The sequence below is a fragment of the Colobus angolensis genome, unplaced genomic scaffold (genome assembly GCF_000951035.1).
Source record: "Colobus angolensis palliatus isolate OR3802 unplaced genomic scaffold, Cang.pa_1.0 Scaffold9, whole genome shotgun sequence".
NCBI lineage: Eukaryota > Metazoa > Chordata > Mammalia > Primates > Cercopithecidae > Colobus > Colobus angolensis.
In genome coordinates, this window is record NW_012122931.1 from 8,895,128 (window position 1) to 8,918,353 (window position 23,226).

The window sequence follows — 23,226 nt, forward strand, 5'->3', positions numbered from 1 at the left end:
GTTAAAAATAATAATTTAAAAAAACCCCAAGAGGTCCACGAGAATGATGGTGGCTGGTGCACCCATGGACAGCAGTTTCAGTGGAGTCATTTTAGTGGCCCCGAAGTTGACCACTCTATAGGCAGATTCGTGAGTTTAGATTTTAGGAGAGTTCATAAAGCTCCCCAACAGACTAAGGAGAAGGAGACTCAAAGTCCTGAGAAACTGTCTCTACTTAGGATAGTGCCTGGAGGTGAAGGCCTTCTGGCACCTTCCCTAGTAGGTCTTAGACCCCTGGAGCAAGGGCTGTTCATCAGAGGACAACCATTTCTGCCACTTGACTCAAATGATGGATTATTATTCCAAAATCTGTTTGGTCACTGGAGAATTATAACTAGAACAGTCCCTAAATCCTCGGGGAGCGTTACCAAGCTTTCCCCCCACCTTCCCCCTGTCCACAGAACTGCCCGGAGGAGACAGGGCTCACCCTGCTGCTTCTGGTGGCCATCACGTCTCTCTGCAGGAGGGACTGGCTGTTCTGTAACAAACAGGTCAGCAAGCACATGCTGCCAATGATGACGGCTCCAGCTAAATAGATGCTGAGGGGAATTTCATTTTTTTCCCCCAAGTCAGTCTTAGGCACCTTATTCAATTAACATGGCCACTAAGCTGCAGACAGCTCCATATAAAAGCCCTTCAGTTATAGAACACATTTTATTATGTGACAATAGTTGCCAGCACGATTTATTTCCTTTGATGGGATTCTGCTTTTTCCTTGTTAATTTAAATCTGTATTTTCTAGTGCTGATTCCAGGTCTGTGTGAATTTTTAAAATGTTACCATTAATCTTGTGGACCCAGTGGCCACATATAATGAAGACGGCTCTGCCCAGGCAGCTGCAGTGCCTGCTGTCCTCCCAGACTGTCAAAGGGCAGCGTCGAGGGAGTGGTGACTAGCAAGGCAGAGGCGCACTCATAGTCAGAGGCAGCTGCCACTTTTATCTCCCACCGCTTATACACACACACACACACACACACAACCAACGGGGTTCACAGTATTCCAGAAAATGCAATGAAAAGACGATTCATCCTGGCAAATACTGACGGTGACTTCAGACTTTTCCTCTGCCATACTAAATGCTGGAAGACGATGCAGCTACAGAGTTTTGAAGGTGAGAATAGTTGTGATTCGGCAATTTTGTACGACTTCAAGTTGTCTTTTGTGCAGGAAGACAACAACAGAAGATTATTCATGTCACCTTCTCTAGGAGAAACACAATAATACATTCCAGAGGATTCGAATTTAATACTTAAGAATGGGGAAGTAATGGGACAAAAGGACCAGCATTTATTCTTCCCTTTTTGAAATTTGAGGAAAGAACCTGAAATGTGGGAAATGACCTACTTAAGAAAATTTAACAACAGCATCAGTTGACTTGTTTACAGCGGGTACCTGTCATATGCATCTTATGATCCCCAACCCAATCCTACAGTGAGGTGCTGAGAGCACCCCCACTCCACAGGTGTCTCAGAGGGGCTCCACAGCTTGCCTGTCTGCTGGATACAGCTTGGACTTACAGTGTGCAGGAGCTTGGATCTGAATGCCGATGGGGCAAATTACACAATTCATGCTCTTAATTATGACGGTCTCCTCAAAAACTGGAAATAACGTTACAATGTCTGACTCAGAATATTATGCAGACATAAAACGATGTTTACAGGCTTTGCGGGGAGGGCTGGAGTGAGAAGTTCGGGATCCGGGTATGGAATATGATCTCAGCTGTGGAAGGAAAGGACAGGAACCAGGGCCTTGGGGCAGCATTTGTCATGGCAACGGACTGGGAGCAGCCCAGTGGCCATCAACAAGAGGAGGCTAATAAAATGTGGAATTTTCATATAATACTAAAGTATTACATGAAATGAATAGATGAAGAGAGCCAGAGGTTTTTCTGTAAAAATGGCCAACTCCCAAAGACATGGCTGTTAAGTAAAACAAAACCAAAAAAACAAGCCAAGCAAAAAAAAGTTGCAGAGTGATGTATTATAAACAACCCCATAAGACAATTTTTTTTCCACGGGCACACACAGCTAAGCTACGGCACAGCACAGGGCCTGGAGGGAGTAACTCAGAGGTGACCGCGGGGCAGGAGAGGCTCATGGTATTGATGACAGAAGCCTCTAAGGTGGGAGTGTGGATTTGCCCCCACTGCTTTTCCATATTTTTTAAGTGTTAATTTTTTTCGATGAGAAATTATTTCTTTTAATCGGAAAAAAAGATGGCAAAAACTAGGAGAATGCTTCCCAACGTGGCTGGGAGAGAAGAGACACGTATGAAAGCATCCAGCGTGGTGGTGCTTGGTGCTGAAGGGACATCTTGTTTTCTATATAATGTGTCTGCTGGTGGACAAAGACCAGAGGTCACGTACAAAGGAAAGGAATGGATTGTGGGGGCAGCAGCAGAAGCACGAAAAGCAACAAAAGTCAAGTTAAGATAGGAAGGGGAAGAACACAGCAAATGGCTAAATGAAATTCCGTTTTATTCCTGCTAACACCACTGGGAAGAAGTCATCTGTGACGCACAGCTTCTGTGCCAGGTGTAAGGACGTGCTTAATGAATGCCATTTAATGAAGAAAAAGGCTCTTATAAAACACCTGGCACAAGCAGGGTGCGGAGTCACAGGGAAGGGGACCTTTGCTGCACCTGCTGGCATTTTAATAAGCACCTTCTAGAGCGCCCGCTCTCCAAGGCTGGTCAACGGTGTCAGAAAGAGGTCCCTGACCATTGCCCATACTTGCTGACAGTTTGGGGAACCTTATTTCTTAAAGACCATATGCTCAGGTATCGGATCGCCCTGGAAGGTAATTAAAATGAATCATTTTCAGCTGGAAGGGCCCGACTAACACTCGAATTCTCCTCAATGACTTCACAGCCAGGATTCCTGCTCCAAGTCCCCTGAGTTTCCCAAGTGAGGCTCTGAATTACGATTGAGATCTGTGAAGACCCAGAGATGTGAGGAGATACTGTAATTCTTTCTTGCAACTTGGTTCCACTAAAACAGAAAGTCAGTTATTTTAATCACGCTAGGCTCTAAAATATTTTCAGTGGTGGTGATTTTTCTTTTCATATTGATTTTGGAGCCAACCTCAGAGAGAAACCACCACGCCCCAAGTTTACTATCACTTCTCACGGTCTGATGAGTCACTCTTTTGTTTTGTTTTGTAATTGACACCAGGCAAGACAAGTAAGGTTTTGTGAAACTTAAAACAGACCTATTTCCTCTACAGTTATATTCACTATCTTATAAACCTTCTATGCCTAGACCTAAAACTTAATTCCAAATATTACCCAAAGAACACAACCCCTTACCAGGGGGGCTGGACCGGTATCAACAAGCACACAAGGCTGCTATAATTAGGATGTGGCGACTGACTCAGCGCACTTTTTTTATTATGCTCCTACTGTGTGCTAGGCACTGCCTGGCACCGAGACAGTTTAAGAAATCAAATGAAACTTGTATCTTCCCCTTTAGGAATTTATCTGTAAGTCAACTGAAACACAAACATAAATCTCCTATATCACAAAGTAAAAAGCTCTGAATATCAAAACATAGGCCGTAAAGGACAATACGGTTATAGGCTTGAATTTTAAAACAGTGGCATGAAAAAGAAATAACCAAAACAACAAACATCTGTTGAGAGTCTACTATAGGCCAGGCACCCCGTTAGGCCCTGGGAGGTATCCAGGGACATGCGAGCCATGGTCCCACCTGCGAAAAGGAAAGACTGTGGTCGGAGAGAAAAGGCCTGAGCGATGAAATAGTAATTCCAGAGTCTAGACAGTGGCCCAAGAGATGTCACAAAACCAAGGATGGGCAACGGAGGCTCCGGGAGTCAGAGAGGTAGGAAATGGGATTTGACTTACATGGCTGGGAGTGGCTTTCCAGGGAGGCCGGCGTGAAGGCTTTGCTCCTGGAATTTTCACTCCTGTAATTATTTAGGACTATGGCAGTTGCCACTCACAGGGCACTTGCACTGTTCCTCATGCTTCATACGCATCTCTAATCTAAACAACCCAGCAAGGGAAGTAGTACCCTAGACATGGGGGAAAAGCAGTTCAGAGAGGTTAAGTAACTCACTCAAAGTCACACAGCTGAAGAAAATGGCTGGGCTAGGATGTGCATTAATGCTCTTTCCACCATGCTACGTTGTTGCTTTACCAAGATGACACGGGGCCTGAAGTAAGTGCAAACACAGACCTGTTCATTTTTTATTCAGGAAGCCCATTTGCCATGATCAATATAACTCCAACCTACCAGCCTGACTGTAGAATGGGTTTTCCTCATGGGCAACACATACACGCACGCATACACACACACACATACACACACACACACAACCAAATCACTCGGCATTGGACAAGGGAAAAAAAAGCTGCCACTGAAGACGAAGGAAATCACAATTCCAAACTCCCCAAGTTCCTAAATGCATAAAGTACGTGCAGCTTGATGGCATATGGCAAATCAATTACTAGTTTAAATCTTAAAACGAAAACATGGCAAGTGTGGTGTAGAAATAATCAAGCACAACGGTTAGGTTTAGATTACAGTGGGCCACTAGAGTTTTGAATACAATTAATCATCATTCCAGGCAATGGGAAGCCATATTGACACTTATTCCTAATTTGAATATTTAATTAGGGTGAAGTTCTTCATCAAATTATCGCAGAACTGGGAGAAAGCCTGGAAGACTTACTTACACAATTACTATCTTAACCCCTTCCCAGCTGCTCACCTGTGAGCACAGCCGTTCTAGTCCCAGCTCCACAGGGGAGGATGCCTGCGCCCAGTCTCTAATGCTGTGAGGCGCTGGAGGGGGTGCTGGTGACTGGAGTTGCAACTGTAGCAGGCAGGAGCCACGTGGTGGCAAAGGAAAGGTCTAAGGGGATGCCCTGCTCATGCTAGGCTAAGTTCTGCAATGAACCCTGGACACAGACAGAAAGCCGGCATGCACGGGTGCTCACTGGGCACCAGGGTGGTGCTTTCTGTGTCCCGCCATTTAACTCTCATGACAAATGCTGCAAAGGAGGCATTTTTATCCCCATTTCACAGAGGAAGAAATAGGCTCAGAGAGTGATAAAACTCACTCAAAGTAGCACTGCCTGTGAGTGGTGTAAAGAAGGCCCAAGTGACTCATCAAACACACACACACACACACACACAGTTACTCACCGAAAGTGATGACAAAGAGAACACGCAAGGCCCACAATAATGTTTTCAAGGCTGTATTTTCGATCATCTGCACTGTGTGGCTAAATCAGAGGAAAACCAAAACCCAGGCCTCCTCAACCAGCATTCTAAAATTTAACTCTTGGGTTCAAAATGCATCACTGAGCACCCCCAATGGAAGTCATGATGCCTCTGTGGCCAGGGGCTCAGCAGAATGATGGAGGTGGGGGCAGCAAAGCTCAAGGAACAGTCCCACAAGGCTGACTTGAGGCAAGGTGACAAGGTGACCATCCAAACCCTGCAGAGTGGGACTCGAGAAGGTGGGCGCTGCAGGACAGGTGTCCTTGGGGAGGGGAAAGTCCACAACAGGACAAGAAAATGTGAACTCTCTTTCTTCTTTCAAGATGGCCAAGGCTCAATGACAGCATTTAGAACTATATGTCAGCTTGGATATTTCCTTAATGTACACCTTTGCTATCTGAAAAGACTTTTACTAACATTTCATAGATACCATGTGATTCTGCGTGACCAAAACCAACATATTTTCCCACACAATCTCCCTGAAGGACCCAGGACAGGGCCAAGGGCTGAGTGCACACATGGGACTGGACCACGGTAGGTCCAGAGACCTTTCTGCTTGCAGTCTCCACCTAGAAGCTGAGAAGGAGGGACATCCTGATAATTTCAGGTTAGCCATTTCTCCTTAAAAGCCTGCGATGGGTTCACTTACCCTCTTGTGGAAAAGGCTCCATTTGCAGTGGCCACTTTCAGTAGGAAGTGGATCGCCAGGCATAAGGAGAGAGCCGCCCCAGCCCCCTGCCTGGGCCCACTGCAGGCACAGACCCCGGATCCGGATCCATCAGGCCTGCCCTGGCTCATTCGTGGGGGGAGTGAATGGCGTCGGGAACTTTGAAACTTTCCTTTGTATATTATATTAATCCATATAAGAAAATCTCTTTTAATGAGGAGTGATGTAGTTACAAACTCTCCAGAGCCATAATTAGAGCAAACTAATTGAAGTTGTGTTTTGACACACTTTCCAAATTCACGGGTGCCGGATGACATATTCACAACACTGCTGCTGCACAACCATGGCGACGGCAAAATCATTAGGCTAATAACGCTTATTTGCATTCTTATCATGCCAGCAGCTCGCCTTTAAATACTGTTTCCACTACTGCTCCTTTACTGTAAGTTTCCACCGAAAGATATTAACAGTAATTATTAGTACTTTAGTGGAATTTTAATGTTAAAGAATAACAATGCGCATTAACATACATTGAATGGCAATTCTTTTTCTTAACCACCCCTCGGAAGGTTTGGGGGTTCTTCCTTGGCCCTCATCCCAGAGCTCAAGGGTAACCAGATGCGATTTCAGCTTCATTTACAACTCAGGGTCCACACCCAGTGGGATCTGAAGTCGGGGTTTCCGAACTATTCTGCTCCAAAAGTTTGACAAGAAAAATCTTTCTTTCTTTTTTTGAAGTACAATAAAATGAAATAGTTAAGGAGAAATTTTTTCCAAGCAGTTAAAAAAAATCTCAATTTACAACACGGTCTTTGGTAATAACACTAATGAATTCCAGGAGGACATGCCGTAGCCATTCCCTGTCGCCCCCTTCGCGGTGATTAAAGGCAGACGGGGAAGAACTGGGTTGTGAGGGCGTCGGTGGGGGTGGGGTAGTCTTGATCTGTCAATGTGGGGCACTGCTTGCCACCAACGAGGCCAATTTTGGGGATGCTTAACTCAGACACACACAGAGAGGAAGACTCGACAGTTCTAAATAATGGTTATTAATGACGCCCTCCTCTAAAGTGACAAATTACTTCTGAAATTTAGAATTGAAGAAGTATGAAGAGTGAACGTGTCCTATTGACCGTGATGGGAAATGCCGGCCAGAACACAGAGTTCCCACTCATTGTGCACTGGGAGAAGGGCAGGGTCCCTCCTGTTTTGGGCTTTTGGCTGTCGTAAGAGGCAGTGACCACAGCTACCTCTTCCTGACGTGTCTCCCAGCAGTTACTGTTGGTGACTATGGGCACATCCTGGCTGTAAAAACACTTTTTGGGTGAGAGGCATAAAACATTAGGTGTGTTGCGCCAATAATCGAGACCCAGTCCCAGCTTGGGGTTGGGCTAGATATTTGCTCAGATCCTAGGCTTCTGTAAATATCTTGGGGTCAAGCAAAACCACCACTACATCGCTGACCACTGATAACCCAAGAGAAAATGTCTTAACTAAAAATATACACTTATGTTGAATTTCAAACTATTCAAGTGTACATTTCAGGATGAATGCTTAATCTCAGCCTAGGAAGATTTAAATGAGTGAAGAAAATGCTTCCACAGAAAAATGTCAAAGACTATAGTCCTTTAAAGCATGGGAGTTTTCAGTTTCTTAAGTTACAATCCTTGTACCAATCTGCTATTTTTCAAGTCACTGATTACTTAATAAAAAAAAAAAAAAAGACGAAGAAAGGAAACTAACTTTCATAGCTGCAGCAACACTCCAAATCATAGTATTTATTCACTACATTTAAGTTTTATTACACTTGAACCTTGCAATGCCAAAACACCTACCTCCCATATAAAAGAAATGAAGAAAAAAGCCAAGTCTGGGACCAGGGGCACCACACTTCCATTCCAGATGATCTAGTCTAATCTTATAAACTGAAATATTTAAAGAGTCTCTAAACCTCGCTGACCTTACTTTTAAAAACAAGGAACATATGGGCACTGCTAGCTTTTCATCTTCTTCCAGCCTACTAAAATATCTGCTTTTTGAAAATTCAAGAGTCAGGGGACTGCCAAAGTCAGATTCATAAAGGGCTGTGTGCGTGAGAGCACAGGACAAGCTGCAGTCTGGACTGAATGCAGCACATCCTCTATCAAAGAGCCAAAGGCAACATTTGTCTCCTCCCTGCCCAATCCATCTCAAAAGCTGTGGAAAACAATTTGTTTAGCAAAATACAGCCAGGACTGAGGAGGAGGTGGAATGTGGGCTACAGGCCGGATGGTGATTTTTGGTCCCATGCAAGGTTGAGCTCACAGCAGAGGGTCAGCGTTCAATCAGGAAGCCCTGAGGCTCCTTGAAGGCAGGCAGGGCTTACGGTGAGACCTCTCCTCTGCTCACAACCCCTCTAAATCCTAACTCCCTACCCTCGGATGAGTCATGATCTCTTCAAGCTTCAGTCTTCTCAACACTCCAGCCTGGGTGACAGAGCAAGATTTCATCTCAAAAAAAAAAACCCATAAAACCAAACCAAAATAAAATGAGGACACAATTATTCACCTCATAACATGGTTATAAAGATTAAAACTATGTATCTATCCATCTGTGTGTGTGTGCATATATATATGTATATATATAATGTTTATACAATGTCTGACACAAGACGCCCAGAAAATTATAGCTGAAATAATAATGATGATAATAATAATTGCATTTATTCTAATAATAATAATTATTAATATTATTATTCAACTGGAAACAAAACATCTGCTGCTCATGAAGGATATTCAGATTGAATTCTACCCTACCCACCGGCAAAAACCAAACTCAAATAAACTCAAAAGGCCTTTTAAAAGTAACTGCAAGCAAAGGATTTTATTAAATATCCCAATTAATAATTGAAACTCTGCATCGAAATAGAACAGCGTAGTTGGGGCGGGGGGTGGGGGGTGGTAGCAAAATCCTGGGAAATATCACTAGTTTAATGCCCATTTTTACTTTATTTGGCAGCTAGATTTACACTGAGAGACCCAAGTGAAACATTCCACAGAGCTACCTGCAAATAGACTGTCAGCTTCCACTCTGATAAAAGGTAAAATATCCTCCTCTAAATGGTCTGGTTCACAAAACCGACCCTAAAGTGAACTGATAAATCTGTTCTGACACACAGAAAACTATTTTCATAATCCTGAAAAAAGCCTTTCTCCAAACCCTGGTGCTGAAACCAACTGCACAAAGAGCCCTCGCACACTCGTGAGCCGGACTCAGAAGGGAATAATTTCCCATTTCTAACCCTGCTTCCCAGGACGATAACAACAAAAAAGCACACATAACTACCATGAGCACTGAGAAAAATAAGACACTCAGAAAGTCACAAAAATTACAAAGATAACACGTTTACAAGCAGCAAACACCTTCTCAAAAATCTGATGTGAGAGCACGAACCCCAAGGCCAGCTCCGAGGTGGGAGCTGAATTGACGAATCGTCAATTCTTCATTAAATAGAAGCTCTGACTTCCCAAGAAGCTGTATTAAAAATTAATATCAAAAAGTGTATTGCTCAACCTAAACTCATCATTCATATCTAACAATACCGAACTGCATTCTAATGAAATTTCCCCTTCAAAATTACTCTGACACCAAAACTAAGTTTGATACTGGTCCAAGAGCGGCCACCGCTCTGTTCACGAGCATTTTGAAGATATTCAAATAAGCTCATTCTGTAGGTCTGTTTCATGCCGCTCTCACGATCACCAGAATAAACCACACTGCTCGTAACCCTGCTTAAACGCCCGCTTCAAAGCGAGGGCAGGATGGTGGTGCTGGGACCTCCCGGGGCGGCCTCCACATGTTCCCTCAGTCGGCGACCACAGTGCAAGTGTGCTGGACACCGGCCAAAGTTCACACGTCTCCCTAAGACTGCTTAGGCGGTTTCCGACCAGAGGGGCCTCTGCAGGACGAGTTCCCCATCCACACGCCCGGCGAAGTCCTCATTCACCAGCTGCTGGTCAGAAGCCTGGAGAAGCTGCACAGGAAGGTGGCGGGGCCACCTGGATGGGCAACCCCACTACCCACCAGCCCCTCCAGGCACATGCTTGGTTCCCTGATGAAAGGCTTCACGGCCGGGGGGCCTCGTGACAATCTGCACACTAACAGTAGCTTGCCTGCTTGGGTGAAGATCCTAGCCCTGACACTTAACTAACTGTATGACTTTGGGCAAGGGATTTAACCTCCTCGCTCTCAGTTTCCTCAACTTAAACCTGGGCTGATAATAGTAACTGACTCACAGAGCTATTATTAGAATTAAACGAGTTGGCTGGGTGCGGTGGCTCACGCCTACAATCCTAGCACTTTGGGAGGTTGAGGCAGGCAGATCACTTGAGGTCAGGAGTTTGGGACCAGCCTGGCCAATATGGTGAAACCCTGTCTCTACTAAAAATACAAAAAATTAGCTAGGCGTGGTGGCGCACGTTTGTAATCCCAGCTACTCGGGAGGATGAGGTGGGAAAAATGCTAGAACCCAGGAGGCAGAGGTTGCAGTGAGCCGATATAGCACCACTGCACTCCAGCCTGGGTGACAGTGAGACTCCATCTCAAAAATAAAAAATAAATAAAGAATTAAAGGAGTTATTTGTAAAGACTTTGAACAGTACCTCATACCTAATAAATGCATGGTAAGTCTCTGCTGGCTGGATGGATGGAGGGATGGAAGGACGGATGGAAGGAGCGATGCATAAAATATGATGTCCAGTCCTATGCATTAAACTAATCACCTTATGCATCCAATAAATACTTTCTGGGTGCCTAACACACGCCAGCCACCTGGAATTCAGAGTTCTTTACCATCTGGGAGCCACACATTTTTCCACTGAACACTTACTGTGAGCATGGAATGAGATGACATGGCTGAAAGTACTTGCTCAGTTTTGAGGAATGGTGATGCAATGTGATCATCATTGCTATTTCTGTGTGACTAGCCTCTTTTGAGGCTTTAAAGGAGAAAAAGGAAAACATGAGGATCTCTGTCATCAGCAAGCAGCAAATCTAGTCAGTAAGATCAAACAGAAATACATGCAGCGATGATAGGGAACTGTGAGGTGCCAAGCCGTACGACGCAGGCAACTGGAGGAGAAGAAGGCAAACGACGTGGGCTAGGCTTTCTAGAAGTGATGTGGGCTACTACAGGCCTGGGGTGGGGCGCTGGCCAGGGCCAATCCTAAGCATTCTGGAGTCCAGTGTAACTCTTCCAGGAGGGAAGGGGCTGGTACAAACTGAGGCGCATAGTGAGGGCCAGAGCAGAGATGCTTTTGGAATGAGAATGGTGTGCCCCGGAGACAAGAGGAGACTCGCCTAATTAATGTGAGAGAATAGGGCAGGTGGGGGGCGGTCAGATAACAGGAAGCCTTCCCCAGTGTAGTTATCAGGCCACCACGGACTTTAAAGTTATAGGCAAAGAATATAAATGCGGGCTATTTACAGAAATAATACCTGAGCCCCAGAAGCCCACCCCTGATCCATCTTGGATTTAGTGTCCAGGTTTGACCCCTCCAGAGCACTCATCTCTGAGACAGGGCTGGCTGCCAGTCCTTTCGGCTGGAAGGTGCCGCTTGCGCAGCGGGATCATTCACACCCCAGTGCTGATGTCTGGGCTCCCTGTGTAAAGAACCCTGCGCTGCAGTCTTCATCTTAAAAGACAACGAAAATGTGTGTTCTGTCTTTAGAGTTAAACAAACAAAAAGCGTGTGTGGCTTTAGTGTGGAGGAGGAGGAAATCCAATTTTTCCAAGTGAAGCCAGACCCATAGTTATCCCTGGACATGACCTGCAGAAGTGTCTGAAGGCCCCCATGCCAGAAAAGCAGGGCCCAAGCCCTTGCCTTCTTCTTCCTTTTTTTTTTTTTTTAAGATAGGGTCTTGTGCTGTCGGCCAAGCTGGAGTGCAATGGAGGGATCATGATCACAGCTCACTGCAGCCTTGACCTCCAGGCTCAAGTGATCCTCTCACTCAGCCTCCTGAGTAGCTAGGACCACAGGCATGCACCACCACACCCAGCTAATTTTTGTATTTGATTTTTTTGTAGAGATGGGGTTTTGCCACGTTGTGCAGACTTGTTTTGAGCTCCTGAGCTCAAGTGATCCTCCCGTCTCAGCCTCCCAAAGTACTAGGACTACAGGCATGTGCCACCACACCCAGTGTGCCAAGCCCTCTTTTGATGGGACCAGGACAGAGTGCTCCATTGCTCAGCTCACCTGCCCCCAAACCATTTCTTGCAACTATGGAAGTGGAGCTCAAAATCCATGTCACAATTTATTACTAGGGGGAAAAAAAGAGTCATTGAAATCACCCGGGATACACAGAACCCCTCTCATAAATGATGCACCTTACATGAAACCACAGATTTCAATTCCAATCCTCTGCACTGAGCCTTCCCCTACTGAACCCTAGGGAGAAACTTCTCACAGGCAGATGCCTCCAGCGCCAAGCCTTTTGCCACTCTGAACAGGCCGTAAACACCTCAACAGGAAAAGGAAAACTCAGTCTCCCTGATCTGTGTGATTCTGGGCCTCACATTCAAGTCCTGCAACAACAGGACAGGTGACACATGTCATCTGGGGTACAAGGACCATCTTACAACTGAAAACGGACAGAAGGCAGCTGAAGGATTTGAGGCTGTCAGTGTGGACAACAGGGCTCCAGCCGGTCACCTAAGGCACCACCCCCACTGCTGACTTACTCTGCGAGTTAATCAGAAAGTAGTGGAGTTGATCCCCATGTCCAGAGGGAAGGCGGGGTTGGAGAGGCCAGGACTGAGTGTGGCACGCTCATGGGCTTCTGACAATGATGTGATGGGGGACAAGCCTGGGCGGCATGGCCTGAATTCTAGATCACCACAGCATGATTTTTCCTCTCCTGTAGGAAGGGCCATTAACCTTTCCGATGACAGCCCTGGGATCAGAGTGACGGAACAATTTTTGAGGTCAGCAAGGATCTATGTTCTCAAAACCTGACATCGACATGCAAAAGTTGTGACTGAATTCTGGTGTCCCTGAGAGGAAGACTAAATGCATGTGACAGATATTCTGCAATCAAAATGCCCCATTTCCCAGAGTATCTGTCACAGATTGATAACATCCATGCAAAAAGTTAAGTACAATTATGTCTGTCACTAAGAAACATACTTCCGAACCTGTGACTGACAACTTGCTGGGAGCTGACAAATTACAGGAAGATGACTGCAACAGCGAGCACCACGTCACCTCCTACGGGCAATCCAGGAGTGGCTGACACTCCGAGAGGCTCCCATGAACTGCACCTTGCAGGGGAGGCTGCCGGTCAGAACTCAATGGCTGGGAAATGCTCTGTGGCTTCGGGTGGGAAAATAACCCTTTCCCCCAAGACAGACAGTGTCAGGGAAAGGTCACAGGATGTGCCCGTGGCCTGGCGTCTGTGGGGAGGAGAGTTTGGGCAGCAGTTTCTCCCTCAGGACCATGGTGAGGACAGCCCGGGTGAGTGGGAAGGGCGGGGTGGGGCTACTGGAACCACATGTTGCAGATTTTCTGGGAGAGCCCCCGCAGGATGGATGTTCACATAAACACAAGATGTCCTGAAAACTCCAGCCACCTGGAGGCCAGACTACGTGTTTCTGACAGACTCTGAAAGGGACAGAATACCCTGGACCAAGACATGGTGTCCGCATCGCCAAGGGCCCCGGATGTGCTGGGAGGCCCCTCTGAGCTTCCCTCTCAGGGACGCTGCACAGCAGCAACTCTCCACTATCCATGCCTCCTCCTCTGACCTCAGCACTGGTGAGTGGAGGAACGCAATGGCTGCAAGTCAGATACAGAAGCAGCATCAACGGTGGCTTGGGGACCTCTGAAACCAAGGCCCGCTGCTCTGTGCCCTCCCTGCTCACTGGAGGGTGTCTGTGGTCCTAACACGGAGGTCTGCTGAACCTGAATTTCTATAGGTGGGGAGAGGGAATATGACACGTTTCTTAAATAAGGCTTAAGAAACACTGATTGCTCTAATTCTCCTGCAGTCTGAAGGATCCAAATGTCATCTGACCACCCCCAGCATCTGGGAGCGCATCACACCTCAGGTCAGCTTCTTGATGCCACAGAATTTTCACCTTGGGGAAGGTGTCTTTATTGATTTTTTTTTTTAAGTGTTAAGCCTAAATCTACCTCCTTGTAACCTCAGTCCACCTGACCTAATTCTGTCTTCTGGAGCCCCCAGCCATTTCTCCATCCCCCATCCACACCTGGAAACACTTCTACTTTCTCTGCTGCTATTGACCCTTAAGATGTCTGCAGCAGGTTGGCCTGTCTCCACTCAGGTCCAAACTGGATTCCTCAAACTCGACACTGGATTCGGGTAACCTCTGCCTGGTGGTGTGGGGCAGTGCACATGCCCCAGGAGCAGGACTCCACTCAGGGCCTCCCGCTGTGCACACCAGGCTGCACTCCACACAGCCATGCTCTGACCCCCGCCATTGCACACACGGCCGCTAAGCAAGGCCTCAGCTTGGTTCCTGTGTGATGGAATTTTTTGAACCTTGGAGGGCCTCTCGGCCTGTGCCCATCGCCTCCCATGGTTCCAGCAGGTTGTTCTGGCTGTAGAGGAGATGCAGAGTATTGATTCTGTCATTCAGCACGTCAGCTCACCCTAATGACTCTGTATCATCTGCAAATTTGATAAGCGTGCCTCTGATGTCTTTATCAAGCCATGGTTCTGCGGCTTGCTGAGCTACAGGGCAGCAGCTCACCAGGGGCCTCCTCCTGGGTCGACACAGAGCCATTCACTTATCACACTGGGGGCTTCGGCTGCTCCAGCGGTTGTGAGCCCACCTGCCTCCCGGGGCTTTTCCCAACCTCTGTCCCGGCAGCAGCAGCGGAACCTTTTCTTCCCAGCAGAAACAGGTGATGCCCTGCATGTGAGAGACGGTGGAGGGGCTGCTCTGGTACAGGCCAGGAAGGTGTTTCCTCTCTTGGCTCCCCTGCCCCAGAGAGCTGCACAGAGCCAAAATCAGAAACCCCACCATCCGATCGCACGCCCGAGGCTGACTCACAAAGCTAGGCCCAGCCCCAAAGAGGGCCACAGAGATGGCACCGTGCCTCCGTCCCGAGGCCAGCCCTCTCCTGTTGATCGACATGCATGACATGGGCAAGCAGGGGATGGAGTGCCTGCAGCCAGGGAAACGAAGAGGCTCTGGGTCCCAGAAGAAGCGGCTGCCCTTCTTCATCGGGAGACAGTTAAGAGATGTGTGTGGTGATGTCTGCGTGTGAAATGAAGCGCCACGGTGAGCGAGAGGAGCTCTGCCAAGCTACCTTCTACTGCCTTAGCCACCCACTCACTGGTACAGCCCAGGAGCATCCCTCTCCCTGGGGACCCGACCGCTCCGAAAGGACAACTCCAAAGCTGGTGACACCACAGCATTTTCTGCAATAACAGAGCTTCTGCGGGAAGCTCCTGCTTCTAGAGGCAGTTCCTGCTTATGGACAGAGAAGGCAGTGCTGCTAGAACCACGAGGTCCTCAGGTGATGGCCTCCAGACCATGCAAAGATCCACCTTTTGTCTGAAATAAAGCCGGGAATGAATGGCATTCCAAAAAATGGCAGGGAATTCTTTGAAATCTGAGTGATTCTGAGTGATGACACAAGAAATGGAGGCGGAGCACATGGTTTTGGCTTTGGAGAAGAACACAGACTCAAGAAAGCAGCCAGATCTGTGACCCACCCCTTCCTAGGTCCTCCCGGGCAGCCTGGGCCAGCGCTCTGCAAGGAAAGGGCCTCCCACCAGCTCCGGCTCAGAACCGCATTCCCCGCCATCGCCACGGCTGGGCAGTAGAGGGCGCTGCGTCACCGCGCTCCCAGCGGCTCGATCCACGCCACACAAAGACCGCACTGGATGTGGTTCTCAGGTTTATGGTTGAGGCTACTTGAGAAAACAGTAGCGAGACACAGACTTGCTATTACACGATATGATATCACCTATGTAAAAAGTACACAAGAAAAAGATGAGGGAAATATAACAAAAGGTTATAAGCATTTGCTCGTGGGAAATGGAATTCCTGTTTTTTCATGCTTTCTACGTTCTGCCAATTTTCTACAAGCCTGGATTACTCTCACCATCGGAAAAGACACACGCAGTGCTCAGGGAACAGGGAGTCGTCCGGAGGGGTTGCAAGGGACACATTTATTGTGAAACTGAATGCTTGCCTGGATTCAGGTGGGCGCTGGGGAGCTCCTTGGAGGTTCACCACGTGCCCACACCACCCCACTGACTCAAGATGTCCCCGAAGCGCTCACAGAAGAAGACCCAGCACAGGCCCACTCCAGGAGCCTCAGGGAGGGCTTCCTGGGAGAGGAGTCCTCTGCGCTGAGACCTGCCAAACACACCTCATGTGCAGGGAGCACTGAGAGCAAAGGTACAGAAGCCAGGGGCAGGAAGGGAGGAGGAGGAGGCTGCCAGCACAGCTTAATGTCTGGGACTCGAGCTGGGAGAGGGAAGACAAGAAATCCCGGAGCTGGTGTGAGGCCCTGCAGGCCCCAGCACCGGGAGCACAAGCCCCAGCCACTGCTGCTCACCAGAAGGGAGGCTATCAGGTTCCCCCTCTGGAGAGTGTAGAGACCTGAAGCCTCAAGGAATAAAACAGCATACTCATCCTTGCTAGTCTTCAATGGAAAAATTCGAATGAATAATCAACATTTCATTTAAAAAAAATCAAAGATACTGGACAGGAAAACAATACCAAAAAAAATCCCACAAAAACCAAAAAACCCTCATGGACGAGGCTCACATAGGTGTGCATCCTACCTGTAAATTACCGCACAGGACAACTTGGGACAGACAAGTGGTTTTTACTTGGAAGCACTAAAGTACATTCAATTATCCTGCTGCATACTGGCTGACTTAACTCAGCCAAATTAGAATACATTTTATATTGACTATTTTGACATTTGTTTTATTTGGCAAGTAAAACAAAACTGATCCAATTTCCTTGCAGCCATTGTAAACCATAAACTGTACGGCAGAGGTGATAAAGTACATAAGCCTTATAAACACTTGTTTCTGATGCGCTGCCCTGCAATCCTGCCAGGCTGCTGGTGGCTCAGTGTTCTCGGCCGTCTTACTTCAGGTGCAAGTGGCCTTGCTCTCACAGTGACCGGCAGGCTTCCGAGAGTACTCTCTCTGCTTTATCTCAGAAAACTGGAGCTCTTTCTTTATCCACAGAAAGTCAAAACCTGCCTGAGGTGGTGCCCATTTCTGGGCCCTTCTAAACCACATGATGTCAGCAGGGAGCAGCTGTAACGACTTCAGGGCAACTGCTCCTGTGGGGGCTTTCCAGCCTCTGCAAGGAGCCCAAACTTGAGCTGACCCGAGTACAAGCAGGCGATGGGCCTCAGCACAGGTGATGGAGGACCCCAACACACAGGTGATGGCCTTAGCTGACCCCCCAGCACAGGTGACACACCTGAGATAGCCTTGAGCACAGGTGACAGTGACCCTCGGCAGTGCCCTCCAGGGTGGAGCTGACAGTGCTCTCGCTCAGAAATGGAGGAACAAGTGCTGATGCGCGGTGCTAGCCTCACACTCCTGAACCTAACAAAGAGACTCAAATGTTCACCCTGCAACTCTGGGAGACTCATTAGCGATTTCTAACTTTTTATGCCAAATGAAACTGAAAACTCCTTCTAAAGTTCCAGGCAATTCCAGGGGTAGTTAAGTTTAAATACCACTCTTGGTTTATGAAACTGTCACAAGAAAGACCAGATTGTCTTTATAGGGGGATGTCCCAGAGGACAGAGTCCTCAGGGCTTTGGGGCCTCATTACAGCGCATTCTTCCGAGTGAGGCGGAGGCTTGGCACAGAGGAACAGAGTACAGAGAGCTGGTGGCATGTCCCGGAGGGCAGGCTGTATTGTGGAGGGCCCAGGAAGACCCACCAGTGACTCTTCTGTCTGGTTCCTGACAGATTTTATTCATCTCTATTCACCCACGTGGAAGCTTTGAGATCCATTCTCATTTACGTTACGTCAATCCCTAAGTGTTGCTGCCTCACCATTCTTGTTTTACTTTTGCAGTCCCTTTCTCAAGCTTAATCCATCAGTGCTGTTTGTTCCTTGCCCTCAGTTTACTCTAGTGATGCACAGGACTTTTATTTGACAGGATTATTTTTGCAGAAAGTGTAGAGACTGTTACTACCTCTATTATGACTGAAATCAGTTGCAGAGCAAACAGTTGGCTCACCCAAGTTTCTTTGTGGAGACAATTATTAAAACTAGCATTTCCTGAAAAACTCCTCACTATTCTCTCATACCCAAACTACCCATTTCTTAGTTTATAGATCATTAGAAAAAGAAATTATATGAAAATGAAGAATATAAGAACTCACCTACCCTCCTGGGTTGCAAATGAGTTGCTGGCCAAGATAGAGAAGGAATTTGACCTTAAGGCCAGTGATCCCAACTCCATGGCTACACAGCACATGTCTGTGTGTAGCTAGCAGCTCTTTTGAATAGCAAAGCCAATTTTAAGTTGCATAATGTGCAGTTTTAGGAGCCTGCAGAACACGTACAAAATAGACCACAGAATGGCCTTTGCATTCACGTAATGCAAAGATTTCCAAGTGGATTTCTAAAAATCTCCTCTAAAGATATATTGCTTCTACAATTGTTCAGCTGTCTTTTGCACTATTTAAGCAGGCACTTGGTGGTGTTCTAAAATGTTGTGCAGGGACCCAAGACCACAGGACAACACAAGACACCCCAACAAGGCCTCACCTGGGAAGGTTGGGGGCTGGGGTGGAAGCAGCTGATGACTGGGAAGGCGTTGTGGGTTGAGATGAGTCATGATTTCTTGGTACTCTGCCCATTCGATACCAGATCCCCATGCTGTTCAGTTCCCTTTAGGAAAAAAGAGAAATCTTCATGGCTCTGGTTAGCACAAAGCATTTACCTGAGTGACAAAGCAAACCAACTGACTTAAAAGAGTCATGGCCTCAAACACCAGGGAATCAATTCTTGCCCCCAACATGAAATGGGTTTCACCACCTCCTTTGTGCTCTGGGCATCACAGTTCACATGAGGGTGACCTGTTCCATCTAGGCAGGCCTTCAGGACAAGGCTGCCTGTGTCACCCTCCCCGAGCTTGCCTTCCTACTCCAACTGGTACTTTCCTTGCTTCTCCAAACTTCTTTCTGTTTTGCCATTTCCTTGTAGAGTATGATGTGATAATCCACATCAAGTCCTTTGTGCAGTTAGGAGAGACAGGGAGATGCTGGTGTTTAACCATGAGATGAATTATCCCCCTACTCTATAACACACCCCAATCTCAGGATACAGCCTCTTCCAGCTGTGTGTCACCTGCCGTTGGCCTCATTCTCAGGGTCAGTTTGGGAATCATCTTCAAACTGCAAAACTTGCCCCATAAACCACTCAACTTGAAGTGGACACCAAGGGGCCTCCCAGACACCGCACAAGCTCTCCTGTGACTTCCCTCGCAAAGATACCACAGCCCTGACCCCTACTACACCACACACTCGCGAGTGCTGAGGAGACAGCCATGCTCCTAGGAATAGTGACGGGATCATTTTCACCATATTCAGTTTCCAACTTCCCAGTTGCCCCACAGAACTGCATCTTTGGGACCTGATGTAGAGGAATATAATCTCTTCAAAAAATGGAAAAAGACTTATTCTGTGGGAACCCCTAATAAGCTTCTCAGGACACCACAGGAACCATGTAAAACCACAATGCTGTCTTCTTAGATGAGTGATTCCAGTGAGCTGCACTGATTTCTCCACATCTGGGCCATGGGCTCTAGCTGCCAGGCTTTGGAGGTGCTGTTTGGAATGTGAGCTTTCTATCTTCCCCAACTGACAATCCCAAACCCTTGCAAAGTAACACGTAGAACTGTGCCCGCTTTTAAGAATAAGTGGCTTAGAGTTCTGAATACTGAATTCTTTTTCCTTGCTTAAAAATAACACTGGAATTGTCTTCCTCTGGAAGAGAACTGTTGCCCCAAGATGAAATAAAACTATAGCCATATTTCCAAAGTGATATAAAGGAAAAAAGGCTTTGGTTTTATCAAGGTACATACTGGTAAATATCTATTCCTTAAAATTGGTTAAATTGGTTAAAAATGGAATCTTTTTACAACAGGATAGTTTATAATTAAAGACACACATAGCAACTGAAATTAGATTTAAAAGTTCATTACTAAATTGCTGGTTTCTGCCATTTGTATGTAAATGGGTGCTTCTGAGGTGCCTGAAGTATGTTTATTCTATTTCCTACTCCTGTATTCCTGTTTACATAATTAGTGTAAACCATGTTGCAAAACAGGATTTTTGAGTGTGTAGGAAGGGAATGATCAGAGTCCTTCTTAACCACATGATCCTGACACAGAGCATTCCGATGCCACAGCTGAAGACCGCCAGAGGTGAAACTCTGCATTTCTGTGGTACCTGCTCCCTGCATGCTTCAAGTAAATGCCACAAGGGCTCATCTGCTGCTCTCACCGGGTCTAGGCTATCAGGAAAGGCCCTGGCTGATAAAAAGGCAGCTCTGGGCTCAAATGAACAAGAGTAAAGCAGAGTACAGGCCTGAGCCAGGAGGCTGGCCTCAGAAGCTGAGGAGGAGAGAGTGTCTCTGGGAGCCCACAGGGAGACACATGGCACCTCCCAGGCCTGGCCAGGGAAGAGGCACATGGCTGAGGGGGCTGTAAACCATCTGCCACACCAAGTACCCGGTACACCTGGATTTCAGTTGACCGAGGACAGTGAACATCTATTTCCTTTAAGACAGCTGGCATCCCCTCACACCCTTTCTGACTTTTGACTTCCCCTCTGTATTTTAGGGGCAGCACCAGTCATGGTTAGTCCTTGAGTTCCCATGGAGCTAATCCTACTTCCTGCTCAGGCCTGGTCAATGGAAGAGTTTTCCAGAAAACAGTGACCAGCCCAGGGTGCACATGACCCTACCTAGATCAATCAAGACCAATGAGACTAAATTCTAGAACTTCTTTTGAACTAGCAGGAACACAGACTTGCTCTTGGCCTCTGGACTTGAACCTGGATGAAAAGCAGATGGAGCTACTGCAGTACCAGGCCTCCTTGAGGGGGAAACATGTCAGAACACGGCCCAGCACCCCAGCCAGAGGGAAACAGGGAAACCAGAACCCAGTGCCGGCTTTCAAGCTTCCGCTTCCAGGCGTGCCGGTCCTGCCTCCCCAACTCTTCTGTGATGCCAGCCAACAAATTCTTTCTTTTGCTTAAGCCAAAGTGGGTTGGGTTTCCTGTCACTTACAATCAACAGAGCCCTAAGTGAAACCCTGGGATTTCACTGTACTAAGTATTTATGGAGCCACAACAGAGCCAGGCCCATGCTCAGGGCTGAGGCTACTGGAGAAACAAGACAAAAATGGGCCCAGGCCTCAGCAGTTCTCTGCTTACTGGGGAATTATCATGCAGCTGTGTAATATTTATGTTTCTTCCTGACTTGGAGCCCTCCACTGGCTTTCCAGTGTGCTTGGAATAAACTCCAGGCCATGTCCTAGGAGGTCCTGCCAACCCTCGCCCTTGTCCCAGTACTCTCCCTGGCTCTTCCAGCTGCATGGGGCTGCGTTCTGCTCCCAGAACATGCCATGCTCATTCCCACTTCTCTCCTTCTGCTTCTGCTCTGCCTCGAAGGCCCTGCCTTCACATCTGTGCATGGTTGGTTTTCTGACATTCAGGTCTCTGCTCAAGTGTCACCTTCCTGACCCCCTCACGGAAGATGCCCCCACTCCGTCATTGTGTTTCACTTTCTTCACTGTCTGGAATTAGCTCATTTATTTTCTTGTTTATTGCTCGTCTGTCCCTTTTCGAACATCAGCTCTGTGACAGCAGGGCCTTTGCCTCACTCATGACCACATCCAGTGACCTTGGCCCCATGGTACAAAATAGGTCCCTGTGACCTTTCCTATAGGGTGAATAACGAGTGTGGAGAGCTGAGGCTGGTGGCATCACAGGGTGTCGGGGAAGGACCCAGAGGAGCTTCAAGGCTGAATGCGCAGAAGGGCGGGGGAGGAAAGGCCCTAAGGTAGAGTCAGCAGTGCGAGCCCAGGCGCAGAGAGGCCGCAGCTGAGCAGGAAGGGCAGCGAGGAGCACTGGGCTGACAGAGGCCCACGGCTGAGAGCCTGGGGGCCACATGGAAATCTCTGAGACCTCATTGCCTGGAGCGGCCTGAGTGCTCTCATGGAAGAGTAGCAGCTGAGAGTCCTGTCATTAAGACTCACCCGATAAACGTGTACTGAGGTGGGGCCTGCTTGGTCCGGCCCATGATCCGAATGTCACAAATTGCAGCTTCCGTTGAATCCCGTGGAATAAATTTAATGCACAGCCTCTTCTTCCTAAAAGCCACTTCCTCTGAAGGAAAGGACAACAGAAAGGGTATGAGTTTTCCAGAGATCCCACCATCTTGATTCTGAAAACCACATCCCTTGTCACACCCTATTCCTGGCAGCAGAAGTGGCAGGTCACCTAAGCTGCTAGACAGAAGGGCGGGGCTCTGCTGCCTGCCTTCCCCCGGGCTGCAGTCACCCTGCTCTGCATGCAGGACTCAACCCAGACACCCCGTGCTGAGAAGGGGCCCGCACACCCTGCAGTAAATCCGGGTGGCTTCTAAGAGCCGCAACCACAATCTGCTCACTGCTCAGCCATCAGAAACGTGCACGCTGATGCCCTGAGCATTAACAAATTTCACCACATGGACTTCTTTTCTTTTCTGCTTTTTATCATAGAAATCTTCAAACATACCCCAAAGCAGAGAGAACAGCGGAATGAATCCATGTGTTTCCGTCACCCAATGTCAATGCTGTGCACTATGGACAAGCTGGTTTCCTCTCCTCCCACCCCTGCAGCTTTGCTGGATATTTAAAATGAATCCCTGATGACACCACGTCATGTCGCCATCAATACCTCAGTAGGCATCCAGGTCACTGTTCTTTAAAGACCACTATGCCATCACCATTCCTAACAAAACGAACAGAATTCCTGAGTATCATCCAATAGAGAGTCTACATTCACATTTTCTCCAGTCTGTCTGCATCCAGATCCCCAGGATGCTGAGGCACTGCCTCTGGGTGTCAGGCCTCCCAGACCATTTGACTCTGGAACAACCACTCCTGCTCCCTTTTCTTCAGGGCACTGACAGGTTGGAGAAATCGGGTCATTCCCCTGTGCCTCCTGTAGACTGACAGAGCTAAAGCCTTGATTAGACTCAGGTTAGGTTTTTTAGATGCACATGCTGTCC

General features: G+C 47.6%; 1 protein-coding gene across 1 annotated transcript in view; it reads right to left on the reverse strand.

The window, feature by feature from the left end:
* The window catches only part of MVB12B (multivesicular body subunit 12B), a 171,881-nt gene that overhangs the window by 92,148 nt on the left and 56,507 nt on the right, over positions 1–23,226 (reverse strand). Inside the window, exons 5-6 of the mRNA XM_011931374.1 lie at positions 22,211–22,340; positions 18,715–18,837 (exon numbers count right to left, since the gene is read on the reverse strand). Of these exons, the coding sequence (XP_011786764.1) occupies positions 18,715–18,837; positions 22,211–22,340 (253 nt within the window). The remainder of the gene's footprint in view (positions 1–18,714; positions 18,838–22,210; positions 22,341–23,226) is intronic.